The sequence below is a fragment of the Aplosporella prunicola genome (assembly GCF_010093885.1).
Source record: "Aplosporella prunicola CBS 121167 unplaced genomic scaffold K452scaffold_9, whole genome shotgun sequence".
NCBI lineage: Eukaryota > Fungi > Ascomycota > Dothideomycetes > Botryosphaeriales > Aplosporellaceae > Aplosporella > Aplosporella prunicola.
The window spans coordinates 777,410-790,637 of record NW_022983537.1 but is presented as its reverse complement, the minus strand read 5'-3'; the positions used below and the strand labels follow the sequence as shown (position 1 = coordinate 790,637).

The 13,228-nt window shown below is 53.7% G+C and overlaps 6 protein-coding genes across 6 annotated transcripts; 2 read left to right on the top strand and 4 right to left on the bottom strand.

The window, feature by feature from the left end:
• Positions 1-223: 223 nt before the first annotated feature.
• K452DRAFT_297158 (uncharacterized protein) lies at positions 224-3,072 on the top strand (the record flags this gene model as incomplete). The annotated part of the gene is made up of 4 exons (XM_033541992.1): positions 224-311; positions 369-513; positions 610-1,632; positions 1,695-3,072. 4 exons carry the CDS (start codon positions 224-226, stop codon positions 3,070-3,072), a joined length of 2,634 nt encoding a protein of 877 aa, XP_033399132.1.
• A 3,466-nt stretch (positions 3,073-6,538) lies between these two features.
• K452DRAFT_297156 (uncharacterized protein) lies at positions 6,539-7,675 on the bottom strand (the record flags this gene model as incomplete). The annotated part of the gene is made up of 2 exons (XM_033541991.1): positions 6,539-7,276; positions 7,331-7,675. The coding sequence occupies 2 exons, from the start codon at positions 7,673-7,675 to the stop codon at positions 6,539-6,541; spliced, it is 1,083 nt and encodes a 360-aa protein (XP_033399131.1).
• Positions 7,676-8,186: 511 nt separating this feature from the next.
• Positions 8,187-8,670, bottom strand: K452DRAFT_286249 (uncharacterized protein). Its single transcript, XM_033540262.1, has one exon. It carries the CDS (start codon positions 8,627-8,629, stop codon positions 8,219-8,221), a length of 411 nt encoding a protein of 136 aa, XP_033399130.1. The 5' UTR covers positions 8,630-8,670; the 3' UTR covers positions 8,187-8,218.
• A 551-nt stretch (positions 8,671-9,221) lies between these two features.
• Positions 9,222-9,910, bottom strand: K452DRAFT_170832 (uncharacterized protein). Its single transcript, XM_033535790.1, has one exon. The coding sequence runs from the start codon at positions 9,704-9,706 to the stop codon at positions 9,356-9,358; it is 351 nt and encodes a 116-aa protein (XP_033399129.1). The 5' UTR covers positions 9,707-9,910; the 3' UTR covers positions 9,222-9,355.
• A 294-nt stretch (positions 9,911-10,204) lies between these two features.
• K452DRAFT_286244 (uncharacterized protein) lies at positions 10,205-12,225 on the bottom strand. The gene is made up of 2 exons (XM_033540261.1): positions 12,012-12,225; positions 10,205-11,343 (listed from the first exon to the last, which is right to left on the bottom strand). Exons 1-2 carry the CDS (start codon positions 12,178-12,180, stop codon positions 10,655-10,657), a joined length of 858 nt encoding a protein of 285 aa, XP_033399128.1. The 5' UTR covers positions 12,181-12,225; the 3' UTR covers positions 10,205-10,654.
• K452DRAFT_170785 (uncharacterized protein) lies at positions 12,153-13,166 on the top strand. The gene has a single exon (XM_033535789.1). It carries the CDS (start codon positions 12,299-12,301, stop codon positions 12,821-12,823), a length of 525 nt encoding a protein of 174 aa, XP_033399127.1. The 5' UTR covers positions 12,153-12,298; the 3' UTR covers positions 12,824-13,166.
• The last annotated feature ends 62 nt before the right edge of the window (positions 13,167-13,228 follow it).

Genomic DNA, 13,228 nt, shown 5'->3' with positions numbered 1-13,228 from the left:
AGCAAGCAGCAGGACAGGCGGTCCGTGACATGGGGGCGGGAGAGCGGGCAGCCAATGGCCGGGACTGGCGCGCGCCAAAGATGAAACGGCTGGCGGTCTGGAATCTACGCAGCCATTCTGCTTTCTACGCAGCCGCTCCCGGCCCCACGTGCCGCCCCGCACCAGCCTCATTTTAGCGTCTCCACCACCAACACCAAGACGTCTCTCCATCACGCCGCCCAAAATGGTCGGCGCTAACGCAGACGAGACGATGAAACACCAAGCCATTCTTGTCACCATCGGCGCTTCGTCGCCGCTGGAGAAATATCCAGGTCGGTTTTCGTCCGAACTTCACCCCACGTGCCCTGTTTGCTAACGCCCATGATCAGCGAAACAGCACGCTCGCCAAGTCGCCCAGCGCCTTGGTGTCAAGGACGGCCTGATCTATCTGCCAGGTGCCCCGACCACCTACCTTGAGGATAGTGATCAGTTCCTGCCGTTCCGTCAGCGCCGCTACTTCTATTATCTCTCAGGGTAAGCTGATATATCGATGCTACTTGAGGGGGTGAGGCGCGTCAGTCAGCGGCATCATGTAAATCTTGATCTTGACATGAAGTAACATATTTTCAGTGTCGATGAACCAGACTGCCACCTCACTTACGACTTCCGTCTGGACCAACTGACTCTCTACATTCCCGAAATCAACCCCAGGAAGGTCATCTGGAACGGCCGTGGATCAACTGCCGAAGAGGCTCTCGACAAGTATGACATTGATAAAGTGTCTTGCTCAAGTGAAGTTCAGGACTTTGTCGGAGAATGGATGGCGACTAACAAAGGCGACGTCTATATCCTTCATCCAGACCAGGCGGCAGAACCCGGACAGGACAAGTCACCTCGTGTCAACTACACCAAGCTTAAGGTGGCCATTGATACGGAGCGTGTCCGCAAGGATCCTCACGAAATTAAGCTGATCAAACATGCCAATGCCGTTAGTGCGAAGGCTCACCGTGAGGTGCTGGCAAGCCTGTCTAGGTTCAAGAACGAGGCCCAAGTGGAAGCCAGCTTTCTGGACACATGTATCGCAGAAGACGCAAAGCACCAATCGTATGAGATCATAGCGGCCTCCGGAGAGAATGCCGCCACCCTTCATTACGTCAAAAACGATGAGCCATTCGGAAACCGCCAGCTCATGTGTCTCGATGCTGGCGCAGAGTGGCAATGTTATGCGAGCGACGTAACTAGGACCTTTCCACTTTCTGGGAAATGGCCATCTGAGGAAGCCAAGAACATCTACTACCTTGTCCAAAAGATGCAGTCCGTTTGCATCGAAGCAATTCGTCCCGGTGTTAGATTCTTAGACCTTCATTATATGGCCCACAGAATCGCTATTCAGGGCATGCTTGAACTTGGAATTTTCCACAATGGAACTAAGCAGGAAATCTTCGATGCCGGCACCTCACTTGCTGTCTTTCCCCACGGCCTTGGCCATCATTTAGGCCTTGAGGTCCATGATGTCTCAGACGTTCCACTGATGACTGCAGAAAATTTTGCTCTTGGACTTCCTGTATATGATTCAGAATGTTGCAAAGCTCCTGTGCATCCATACAGCGGCGCTTTAGAGGAAGGCATGGTAATTACGGTAGAGCCTGGAATGTAAGTGATCTGGCGCTTCCAACCAAGTGAGCGAGCGTGCCGCCAGTACTAAAGAAACTCAGTTACTTTTCACGCTATGCCCTCAAGAAGCTCTACTTCACCGACCCGACTCATTCCAAGTATATCAACAAGGAAGTCATTGCAAAGTACCTTCCTGTTGGCGGAGTACGCATCGAAGACGATATCCTTGTCACCAGCAATGGCTATGAAAATCTCACAACTGCTCCCAAAGGAGAAGAGATGCTCCGCATTGTCAACGAGGGCTTGAACTCAAACATCCACAGCAACAAGGAACCAGGAAATGGCCACTTGTTCCAAAGTGTGAACCACGACTCGAAGAAACATACCTGTGATTCGAACACAATCTTACCATCTCACGGACAACGCAAGCGCTTTTACTCGGTTGAGGATTTCGTCCATCCACATGAGTGGGAAAGGATGGCAGCACAGACGACTCGAAGACACGTAGATGAGCGCCATGTTGGTGATATCCATGCTCCGGATCTTTTGCCTATTCATAATGACTGTCATCGTTCCCATGAGTTTCTGACTGCCGAATCTGATAGTCTGACAATGAAGGACGGCCATCAGATCACAAATAACACGCAGCCCCAGGAGCTTCCCGAAAACAATACACACAATGCGGGCGTGCAAACTGGTACCAAAGCCAAGCAGGGCCACTGGAGCAAGGTCCCCGGTGCTCTTGCTCGGTATGCATCAAGCAACAACATCCGCTTTCATCTTGATAACAATGGAGGATACAACGTGGCCGGCAGAGTTACCGGCCCAGATAATGGGTACAAGCCTCCTTCGACATTCAAAAGTTATCCGCAACTCCGTTTCAAGGGACTGGAAGATTGCTGCACGCGATGTACAAGGCAACCCCCTCACAAAATGGGCTTTTGCATATACTGTCTGTTCGTCATCGGAATGGACTTGACGCAGGATGAATCGCCAGAGGACAGGAAACTGCTAGACAAATGCGAAAACCGTTGGGGCCCCATTAACCCTGCTGTACTCGAACCTCAAAATCAGCTACACCACATCACCAAGCCATTCAAGCAGCCCGACCTGCCGGCTAAAGCTCCCGAGCTGCCGTCAAAGCCGCTGGCTTATCATCATAGTTTTCAGTCACTGGTCCTACCACACCGTCATCTCGGAGCTCACGAGCGTGGTCTTTCCAACGCTTCGTTCCGCACTCCATCTCCGGCTTCGGTTGATACTCCTGGCGCCCCAAACCCGTGGGCCGATCCTGCGGTCAGCAAGTTCCGTCGAGACCGCGAGATAACACTGTTCGGTGTGGATGGAAATTCTCACCACAACTGGACGGCGGCGCCACAGCCGCTTCCTAATTCGACTGATGATGGTCGTGGGAATTCTTACGGCGGCTGTCCAACGTCTGCTTACAGGGGCTCGTATGCGGGCCCTTACACTTACTAGGCCATGTTGATACTTCGATATTCGGCGGACCGGTTCATACATATCCGTTCGGTAACCCAGCGAATGATTGGGCTCAAATAGGTACATATGATTGGAAGGTTGCATATCAGTCTTTCCAGCGCGTTGAACTTGCGATGCATCAGCTTGTTTTCTTGGCTAAGACCCCAGTTTTGAAGATAGCAAGATGGCGCATTTTTGCCTTGCGGCATATCAGTGATGTTTTTGGTTTCGCTTTTATTTTTCGTTTCCTCTCCGCTCTCTCGATTAGCACTTGCACAACGTAGCGTGGCACAGACCGCAAGGAACATAAACAGGGTCAACAGCACAAAAGAAAAAGAAATTATAACGGGTCTCATGCGGCATAACACAAGCTAAGCGGCACATCCTTCTTTTTAGACGTTTGTATTTGCGTTCGTTTTAGCTCTGCATTTTCGTAGATGATAGAACGATCGTTACTGCTGTTCCTGCGTTCTCTCAGCCTGAAGATAAGCCTAGATATGTAGCTTCTCCCTAGCTAGCAACGGGTGGACAACCCTAGTCACCATCAAACGAACGAATAAACAAACGCCCGCAAGTAACAACAAGGACGCCAAAAGGCGCTCATGTTCTCCAGTCTGCCGTGAGCGAGTAGCCATATGAGAGCGGTGAGCACAGTCAAACATTCTCTCCCAGGTCGGTAAAACACCAAAACACGCAAGATTATATCTCATCGACACCCCGCCCAAGAAGCTGCAGTATATATCAGAGGTATTCGGGTACCTAGGCATGAATTGAATCCGATAATGATCCACGGGACTGCCTGGCGTACAGTAGTGGTTTGGATAGTGGCTCTCAAAGCTCTTCATTAGCGCAGCCCTTACTGTAGCTTCGGGCTATGTACTACTAAGGGTGGTCCTAACGAAAGCCAACGTTAATTTCTCGACACGAGAAGTTCGATGGCCCCGGATAATACGCTCATTCCTTAGCGCCTCCTGACATCGTATTCATTTAAATCTACTATACCCGCTGACTACTTTGGGTAGCTGTAGACAGATTTACCTTTTTACTTGGGTAGTGTTGGGTAGCTCCGCTTATCAAGGAGATGATATAAAGAGCGAGTTGTTCTATGTACTGTACAAAAACAAGATGAGGCAAGGGTATAAGGACATGCGAAAGGCATACGAAAGCAAATATACAAATACGATGACATAAAGTCAAAAATTCAATAAAGCGCTTTTAGCTTCACGAGTTATGGTGTAGCATCACGTGGAGCATCACCAAAAAGGGCAGACAGGGTAAATTAACAACCGGCACCACGCATCAAACTACCGAAGACGACGACGCGCCCAATCCCAGGATATCTCGATAAAACAAGCAACCATCAACAACCTTGACGGGGGAACATAAAAAAAAGGAAAGAAAAAATCATAAACTCCGCGGCCGAATAAGCCCCCAAGCCCCGTGCTCCGCGCTTCAAATCAATAGTCCGCCTCGGACCCGCCCGCCGTTCATCTCTACACTGTAGCTACTACGAGAGAGGCGAAACACGCCCGCGGCGCCGAACGGCCTAGCCCGGGCGCCCAGCCCGCACGCAAGCTTTAGGGAGCATGGTGGTGGAAATTGGCGAGCTTGCGATGAGCTTGCGGCACGAGGTGATTGACGAGGGTGATGAGCGGTGCCGCGACGATGCGGTGTATGCGCCGGTGTATGTATGTGTGTGCGCGGAGATGCGGTGTAAGCGTAGAGTAGATAGAGTGGAAAAGCAGAACAGCCGTGGGCTTTTTAGTTGTGCGGGTTGTGCACGGCGCTGGAGGCCTCGCTGGGCAGCGGCTCCGCGAACCGCTTGTCGTCGTTGTAGTGCTGCTGCTGCATCGACTGCGCGCCGCGCCGGTGGCCCGACGCGAAGTTGTAGTCGTCATCGTCGTCGTCGCGCGCGGCCATTAGGACGCCGCAGTCTTTGAAGGCGGACTTTATCGACGTGAAGAAGGTTTTGAGCGGCATGGTTGGCTTTGGTGTTGATTGATTGGTTTGGTTTGGTTTGGTTTGGTGTTGTGGTGGCGGGAGGCGCCGATTGGTTCGTTGGTGTAGGATGGATGGATGGATGAACGCTTTTGGACGCTGGAGCAGTAGGCTCGATTGAGGACGGGAGAAGGAAGAACAATTGTGTATGAGAGACGAGAGTTGTTTTCTGTTTGCGCAAAGAGTAGACACCCGAGCAAGCAAGATGCGGAGCAGACCAGGAACCAGCGCGCCGGGCAAGCATTAAATAAATACCACGACGCACAGTCACAGTCAATCAATCCACACAACCCACACGCACTAACAACAGCATGTCCCTCTCCGTCTCGCCCTAACCAACTCTCCGCCTGCACCATCCAGGCCAGCGTCGGGACAAGTCGCGTCGCGCACACTGCACGTCCCCCGAGCGAACGCCGACCACCGCGGGGAAGCGTCGGCCGCGCAGATCATCACACGACGGGCGACGCCCCCAAGAGCCAGGAATGCCAGGGAGCAGCCCGCCAGCACGCCAGCACGCCAATCGTCATTCGTCAGTGTCGCTCGTCAAGGCGACAACCTAGGCCTGGCTGTCGAGGCTCCAGCTCGGCTCCGAGAGATCGCGCGCGCGCGGATTTCCCTGCCTGTGCGCCCCAGACCTAGAGCCGGTCCCGGAGCACTGGTGACTGGCGACTATTGTTGCTGTGCAGGAGGCGCGACGCTGCTCGTCCGTCCGCTGCCGCGCTTGCGATTGGCGCGCTTTGGCTGCTGCGCTGACTCCCCCGCTCTGCGGCCCCGATTCATCCCCGCGGTGGAGAAGATGCCGCTTGGCTTGGGCTTGGGCTTGGCTGTCAGGTGAGGCACGGCTGATGGGTGTGGGGGTGCTAGGTACCGGGGCGGTGCTGGGATGATGCTGAGATTCTGGGCTTTGCGGGGGTGCTTTTCGGGATTTGGTGGTAGGTATATATGGTGTGGCGCGCGTGGAGAGCTGTGGAGGTATGCGTGTACACTGCATTGATGTGGTTTGCTCATCTCTTAATAACATGTTAGGGAAAGTCTGCCATACCTACCGAGTGCTCCTTGGGTAGTTGTAGCGGGTCATTACGCAACGGTCGATAGTTGCTAGGTGACTATAAAGATAAGAATGGTACGAGGACACAAGAGTATTCGAAAAGGCATAAAAGTATAGCTATGTAAGAGGGCGAGCAGATTTGAAAAGACACGGAAGCACAGACAATCAAGAGGGCAAAGGTATCCTGTAAAGGTACGAGAGTACAAATATGCAAGGGTAAGAACGTAAGTCAGACCCATCAGAGTAGTATTACGTGGAACAGAAAACCGTGCAGGACCCTTCGATGGATTCTACAATACAACACACCACACCTTGCCTCATCGCTATCACTCGTCGCAAATACCATCACGTTCACTCACTTAGGACAGAAGCAAAGATTAAGTTCTTCGAATTCTTAGCTACGCAACATACCATCGGCATTCAAGCCCTCCAGCTGAATGCTTCCTTGGCTTTGAGCATCACTCGCTTTATGTAGGCCAACGAGTTTTGCCGACGTAAAGGCCGTGGATATCGTCCGTCGAACACCCCCCGGTAACAGAAGAGGCCGATAAAAACGCCCATGAACGCTCCCATCTCGACATCCCACCAATGGTGCCAGTGGCAGTATACCACGCTGCAACCAATCATGAGGGCGCCGAACATAGGAAGGATGACGAGGAGCTGCTTCCAGAGAGCGATGTCGTAGCCATCGTCGAAACAGTCTTGGGGTCGGAGTACAACGCTGCTAGACAGTGGTGTCTGTACTCTCTGTGCTTCTTGGCCTTGCTCGCCTATCGATGTCGTACCGGCAGCCGCTCTCGCTCCCATCATATCCAATCCGGTATCGTAAAGCCTTGGTGAGCGTGTCCCGAGAATACCAAACCGGTAGCCAAAGTACAGTGACAGGTAAGTGCCACAAGCGAACGCGGTGGCGGTATGGCCAGAAGGAAACGACTTGAGGGCTTGGTCGAGCAATGCCGGTTTAGTTTCTGCGCAGAGGACCCTTACGCGCACATGTTGTCCGCTTGTCAAGCCGGTGTAAATGGCGTCTGTTGGAGTTGGAGTGACTCTGCCGCCGGTGCATATTGAGAGTAGCCACGGACGCGGCCCACCAATGAAGTATTTGAGCATCTCGGTGAACATGACCGATATGGTGACACAGTTGCTGGCGCCGAAACACTGTTGAGAGTAGCTTAGCCAAAGTCTTGCTACGAAGGTGAAGGGTGGCCTTACCGATAGGCCTAAGTCTCTGGTGTCGCGGATCCAATAAAATGTGGCTAGGAAGACGACAGGCGGCACAAGGTATACCAACAGCCCGCATGCCAGCCACGGAAGTGTCATGGGGACCCATCGATGTGTGAGAGCGTCATAGTCGTGACTGAGTTCCCAACCACCTAATTGAGGTGAGGGCTTGACCAAAAACCATGGATCTGAGCGCGTCGGCAAGACATGAAAGGCTACTGTTACGATAGCCATGGCAATGACCGTAAAGAAATCCATCGAAGCCGCTGATGGTACCGTGGAGAACTCTGGCGGGGTTGGGGTCGAGGGCCTGTCGGTTTGAGAACGCGAGGCCATCTTTGCGGTAGTAATATGAAGAGAAAAAGAGAGAAGGAGGGAGCGTGAGCGAGGACGAAGCTGTTTGTAAAGCCGCATTTGGACTGTGGAAGGCGCGAGCCCGCCGCCTGCGCCTTCTTCGACCGCACAGCGGCAAGACTAGTTACGACGTTTGAGCCAGGGACATTTGCATTCTTTCTTTGGTGTATACAGTTAGATACTGCGTGGTTATCTGTATATCTTAATTGATATAATCTCCACGACGACGACGACGACGATGATGCCGACAATCAGTGATGGCTTCGGCCTCCAACACAGTAGCCGTCAGAGCCCTCACCGCGGTCCACACAGTCACGTCGATACATGAGGACAAATGCGAGATAAGGAGAACATGCAGCGCTATGTCACAGAGCGAGAAGCTGCTTCAGGTAGCTAAACAGAATGAACGTTTCTGCCCTGCTGATTCGAATTCGATGGTGTCGTGAAATGCATCGACGTTCAACAACCCTCATGGGTATGTCCATATAACTTTTGTGTAGTTAATTGTATGCTTCATAGGTATGTCTAGCTAACTTTTGTATAGCCGATTGTATACCTTGCGGGTATGCCTTGATAACTTGTGCATAGTCCAATGCATGCTTCGTGGGTATGCCTAGGTAAATTTTGTGTAGTCGAATGCATGCTCCATAGGTATGCCCAGATACCTCTGCATAGCGGATTGTGTACCTCAGTTATGCTCCAGATAACCTTTGAATAGTCAAACGCATGCCTCATGGGTATATCCAACCAGATTTTGCGTGGCCGTGCACAGCTTTGTTGTTGTGAAAAGAAAAATACTGTGGGCACGAGTGGACAGTGGACACCAAAGCAAAGCACGTCAAAGGAAGAGCGAATAGAAGACGGACAACATTTTAAAATTTTCGGTTCGTGGGTATCTTGGTAAAGCGGACGTAAAGGAGACCATCCCAAACTCATGAAAAAACCGTATTTTTCCTCAAGTCCATCACCATTTTTTTAAGAAATAATTTTTCCGTTTTGCCGCAATGCACCCTGTGCCATCTGATTCGCTGACAATGATTGCTTCCTACGCTCGCTCCGCATGCATGACTTTTTTCCTTCACCGCGACAACGACGCTCAAACCTGTGCCCCACACTGAGGAGGGCCAGGCGTGCATCGAGCTGCCACGAACACCACGTTTCGCCCAATCCCATCGCCATGCGGAGCCTCAAAGAGTCCCAGGGCCGAGCGCGGCGGACCGGTCCGGGTCTCCCGACTCCACCCAGCCGAGTGGAGCGGTGAGACGCCTTCCCTGCTACGAGTCCTTGCTCGGGTGATCCCATGCCTCAGAATGAGTTTCGGAGAATTTCATCATCGTCGAATGTTGTTGACGGATGCAGTTGTTGGAGGAGCGGCCGTGCCCCCCCCATTGGTGGCCGCGCAAAAGGGTCCAGAAGCGTCGAGAGCCGGGGGTAGTTTCATTTTTGATTCGTGATTGTTTTGGATGGTGGTCGATTGCCTTGAAAGGAGCGCGTGCCGGGCCCGCAACAAGGCAAAGGAGTGTTTTCGTATTGCAGACATGCGCAAAGGCTCGAAGCGCTTTAGAGGGGGTAGCACAGTCGCAGAGGAACAAGCTCGGCCATTGGAGTGTTGCGGCTCGATGCTTGGGGAGGATTGAAGTCGTGGGGTGACGGGCCGCGCGTTCAGGGATCCACGTAGTCGATGTCGTCAAAGAGATCCATCACGACCTTCAGCATCGGCGCACACAAGCTCGCCTCGTCGCCGATTTCGCCGCCGAACAAGCGCAACGTCTCTTGCTGCATTCTAGCAGGCCATGGCGAAGATGGTGGGTGCCCGGTCGTTGCGGGCGGGCAGTCGAAGCGGGATTGGTATTCCGGGAGGAGCCCAGAGCTAGGCTCTGGACGGGTTGAGTAGGACACAGTGGTGGGTGTGTAGAGCAGCAAAGAGCGCGCGCGGGCAGACTTAAATGTGTCTTGGGCGTCGTGGTTTCTAGGCCTACTCCTGGTGCGTCTTCTGTTGTGTCGCTGGCCCATGTTTCGCGGTAGTGTTCCCCGGGGGGTCTGTGGGGTGGAGAAGGGGAGGTCTGAGTGTCGGGGATGCGGCTTCTGGAAAAAGGAGGTACGAATCCTCTCACCGGTCACTCCACACGGTGCGAGGACGAGCCTGGCGGTCAAAAGGCGGGTGCACCATGGGGACGAGTTGGGCTGTTAAATACAGCCTGACGGGAGGAACGCGCAAAGAGTCACCCTGTTGTCGTGACCGGTTGGTGAGTCATTTGTCACGAGCCCTGTGGCTGACAATGATGTGCTGTGGCGTTTTCGCGGAGCAGCCCTATGCTCCCGGTGCTCCTCAAATTTTTCTCGCCAATTTCCTCCTCTCTGCCCACCTTGATGGCGTGTCTCATACGATCCTCCAAACGCCTGGTCGCACCACCACCGCGTGCCCATGTGCCCCCCCCCCCAAGCCCCCCTCAGGCCGCCTCGATTACCACACGGCAAAGCTAAACAAGCTAAAAAAAAAATTTATGCCAAAACGTCTTCGATGGGAGTCAAGGCGCGATCGAGGCTATTATTAAATTTTTACTCTTTTCTCGTCATCGACATGCTGAATGTGCGAACCCCTTCCAAGCTTCCGATCTCGCGCCGTGAAATCTCTCGCGAGCCGTGCGTCGATTCGAGACTCTTCCCGCAAGCCCGCACTCCCTGGATCGTCCCACATCCCGGTCGTAGCCGCGCACACCATTCTGGGGCCGGTCGTCGAAATGCACTCTTGTTCGAACACAATGTCCAACAACAAACAAAACCACCACGTGTGCCCATCGTGACGTGCGAAGCGTCCAGCTACGTTGATGTCATCGTCGATTTACGAATCCTGCCGTTTCATAGTTTTCTAGCTTCGTGACCGGCGCCAAAAATCGATAAACTGACATCCATGTGCTGGCACTTGACGTGCCCTCGTGCAATGTCGGGAAAAACAAGCCTCTATCGTAGCTCAGGCAACATGCCCCAGTCAGGCTCGGGCATGGCTCTCTTCTTTTTTGCTCCCGGGCGTTCGGCTGCGACCGGAGTCGTTTCAATGGCTCTTGTCGTGCCTCTACGGACCTCGCTGTAGGCCTTGTCCTTGGAGAAGATCTGGAGACCGCGGAGGTGCGTGTCCTTGCCATTCTGATGGTTCTCGAGAATTCTGATCTGGACGAGCATCGCTCTCAGTACTGGCAGCTTTCTCTTCCGCTTTGGATGGCCGTCTTCGTCTTCCTCATCATCGATCTCCTCTTCCGAGTCGGAGTCAGATCCGGAGTCATCCACGGCACCAACACCCTCGAAATCGACATTGACCCATCCTCTTGGCTCTACAAAGCTCATCACACCCCATTCCTGCAGGTCCATCTCACCCATGCCGGCTAGAAATGCGATCTTCGTCGGCGTATAGCTCTCATCTTGATCGAAATCAAGGTAGATGCGCATCGCCACGATCTCGACGACCTTGAAAAAGTGGATGTTTAGGTAATGTGGCTGAGGCCCATCAGACTGCCAGAAGAGAGACGTCGACGGCGAGCGCAGTTGTGGGACACCGCAGCCAGGCTTACTGCTTGATACAGTCCATGATGCCAGTGACGAAATCTCCTTCAGATTTTGAGGAAGTGGTGGCGTGTTGTCATCTGTGGGGGACTCTGTAACCCTAGTCAGCGGAACGTCGGGGCGGGCTCGCTCAGATTACGTGGAACAGATATGTGTAGGTATGACGACTTGGGGCAGGACGTGGCAGAAGGGCTTTTCAAGAGTCAAGAGTCTGGCCAGTCATGGCCTTGGTGTGTAAACCCGGCAGCATGGACCCTAGCCGTATGTAAAGAAAGGTGAGCAATGATAAATGGAACCTCCGCATCGGAACGCCGGAGCGACTGCATGGGCGGCGCGGAAGAGCTCTTCGGTCAAGGTACATTAGTAAGGCGTGGGAGCGCCGTAAGCGACTCTGACACCGGCAGCAAAGTCTGGGATGATGGATTCCAAACTCGGGGACGGCAACGCGTCTGACCAGAGGGCCGGATCTCATCTTGCAATCAACCTGTCGCAGATTAAGATTGATCTTGGCGGTTCGATTGCCGGACTCAAGACTGCGTGTAACAGACACGCACAAAGAATCGGGGACCTTTGGCCCATGTTTCATACGGCGATTCGAATGGCAACAATGGAAAAAGCAAATGGACCGACGAGCAAAAGTGGTGCGATAGTACAAAGCCCACGAAGAAGCGGAGGGCGTGGGGATTGGGGTGGGGGCAGAAGGGGGGACAAGTCACTGGGCTGTCAAAATCGCGCAGGCAAAGGAAACGTGTAAACGAACCTGGCTCGTCATCTTCTTCGTCGACATCGTCGTCGGCATCAGCGTCGACGTCGACCATGAGGTCCTCGAGGTCATCGTCGTGTGTCACATCGTCGAGGTCGGAGGGTGGGTCGAGGTAGTGCTGGGGCTCGGGCTCGGCTTGCTGGCGGCGACGGGTTGACGGCGGCATTGAGCAAGATTCGTAGGGTTGAGGTAAGGCAGGTGTTGGTTTGTTTTGATGGCCATGGCATGCTGGACGGGTCTGACGGGCGCTAAGAGAAGGCGTACCCGTACTTAGCGAACGCTCGATGGCTGCTTCCCCCAACCTCCACCCAACATATGTCGCTGGTCACAGACACAAAAACGAGGCATGCTGCCATGCACTGCGGCAGAAGCGTTCGGCCTCCCTTCCCAATGGCCCGCCGCCGCCTTGCCAGGGATCGCGGCGCGGGGGCCCGAAAAAACAAAACACCACCGACCCCGGCTGCTTGCCGCAACCGATGCCTTCTTCAACTCACGCGGATATGCAGCCGGGGACTCTTGCTGTCGGTTCCCTCCTCGTGCAGCCAGTGCGACACGAGGCGTCATCCCACGTTGCGCTCCCCTTCGCACGCCCTCTCCTGAGGCCCGAGAGGCGCACAGGACGAGTCCCTCGCGCGTGGCAGATGGCGGATCGGCGACAGGGACAGACGGGCAGATCAGCTATATCTGGCCCTGCTTGCCGGTATGTGAAGACCGTTGCAATTTTGATCACGAGTAAAACAGGCCGCTGTTTGGTGCGACGCCGCCGTCTTCTCTCCCGAGATCCACCTGCGTGGTTACACTGTCCCTAAAAAAGCACGCGGGACGCGCGAGGCTGCGCCATAAACGCCTGTCTGCTGCAAGGAGCGGGCTTTCGATGTAGTTGTATGGCCCGAAAGCAGCTAGGGGTCCAAGATCGTACTCCCAACCAGCCAACCATCGACTACCCACCCTCTCGGTTCACATCACCATCTAGTGCAGTTCCGTGTCCATGGACCAGTCGGGTTCAAATCTCTGCCGACACTGGCCAATTCCCGCCGCTGCCGAGATACACTGCTGCTCATCCTGTACTTTTACTTCATCATTGTCAAATGCGCTGCTTCAGCTTCTCTGATTTGCCTCTTTCTTTCCTCTACACAGCCATTGGAGAACTGACCCCCATCGCCACCTTGTGTCTCCAATCACGCTCGTATGAATGTTGTCGTTTTTCTTTGATA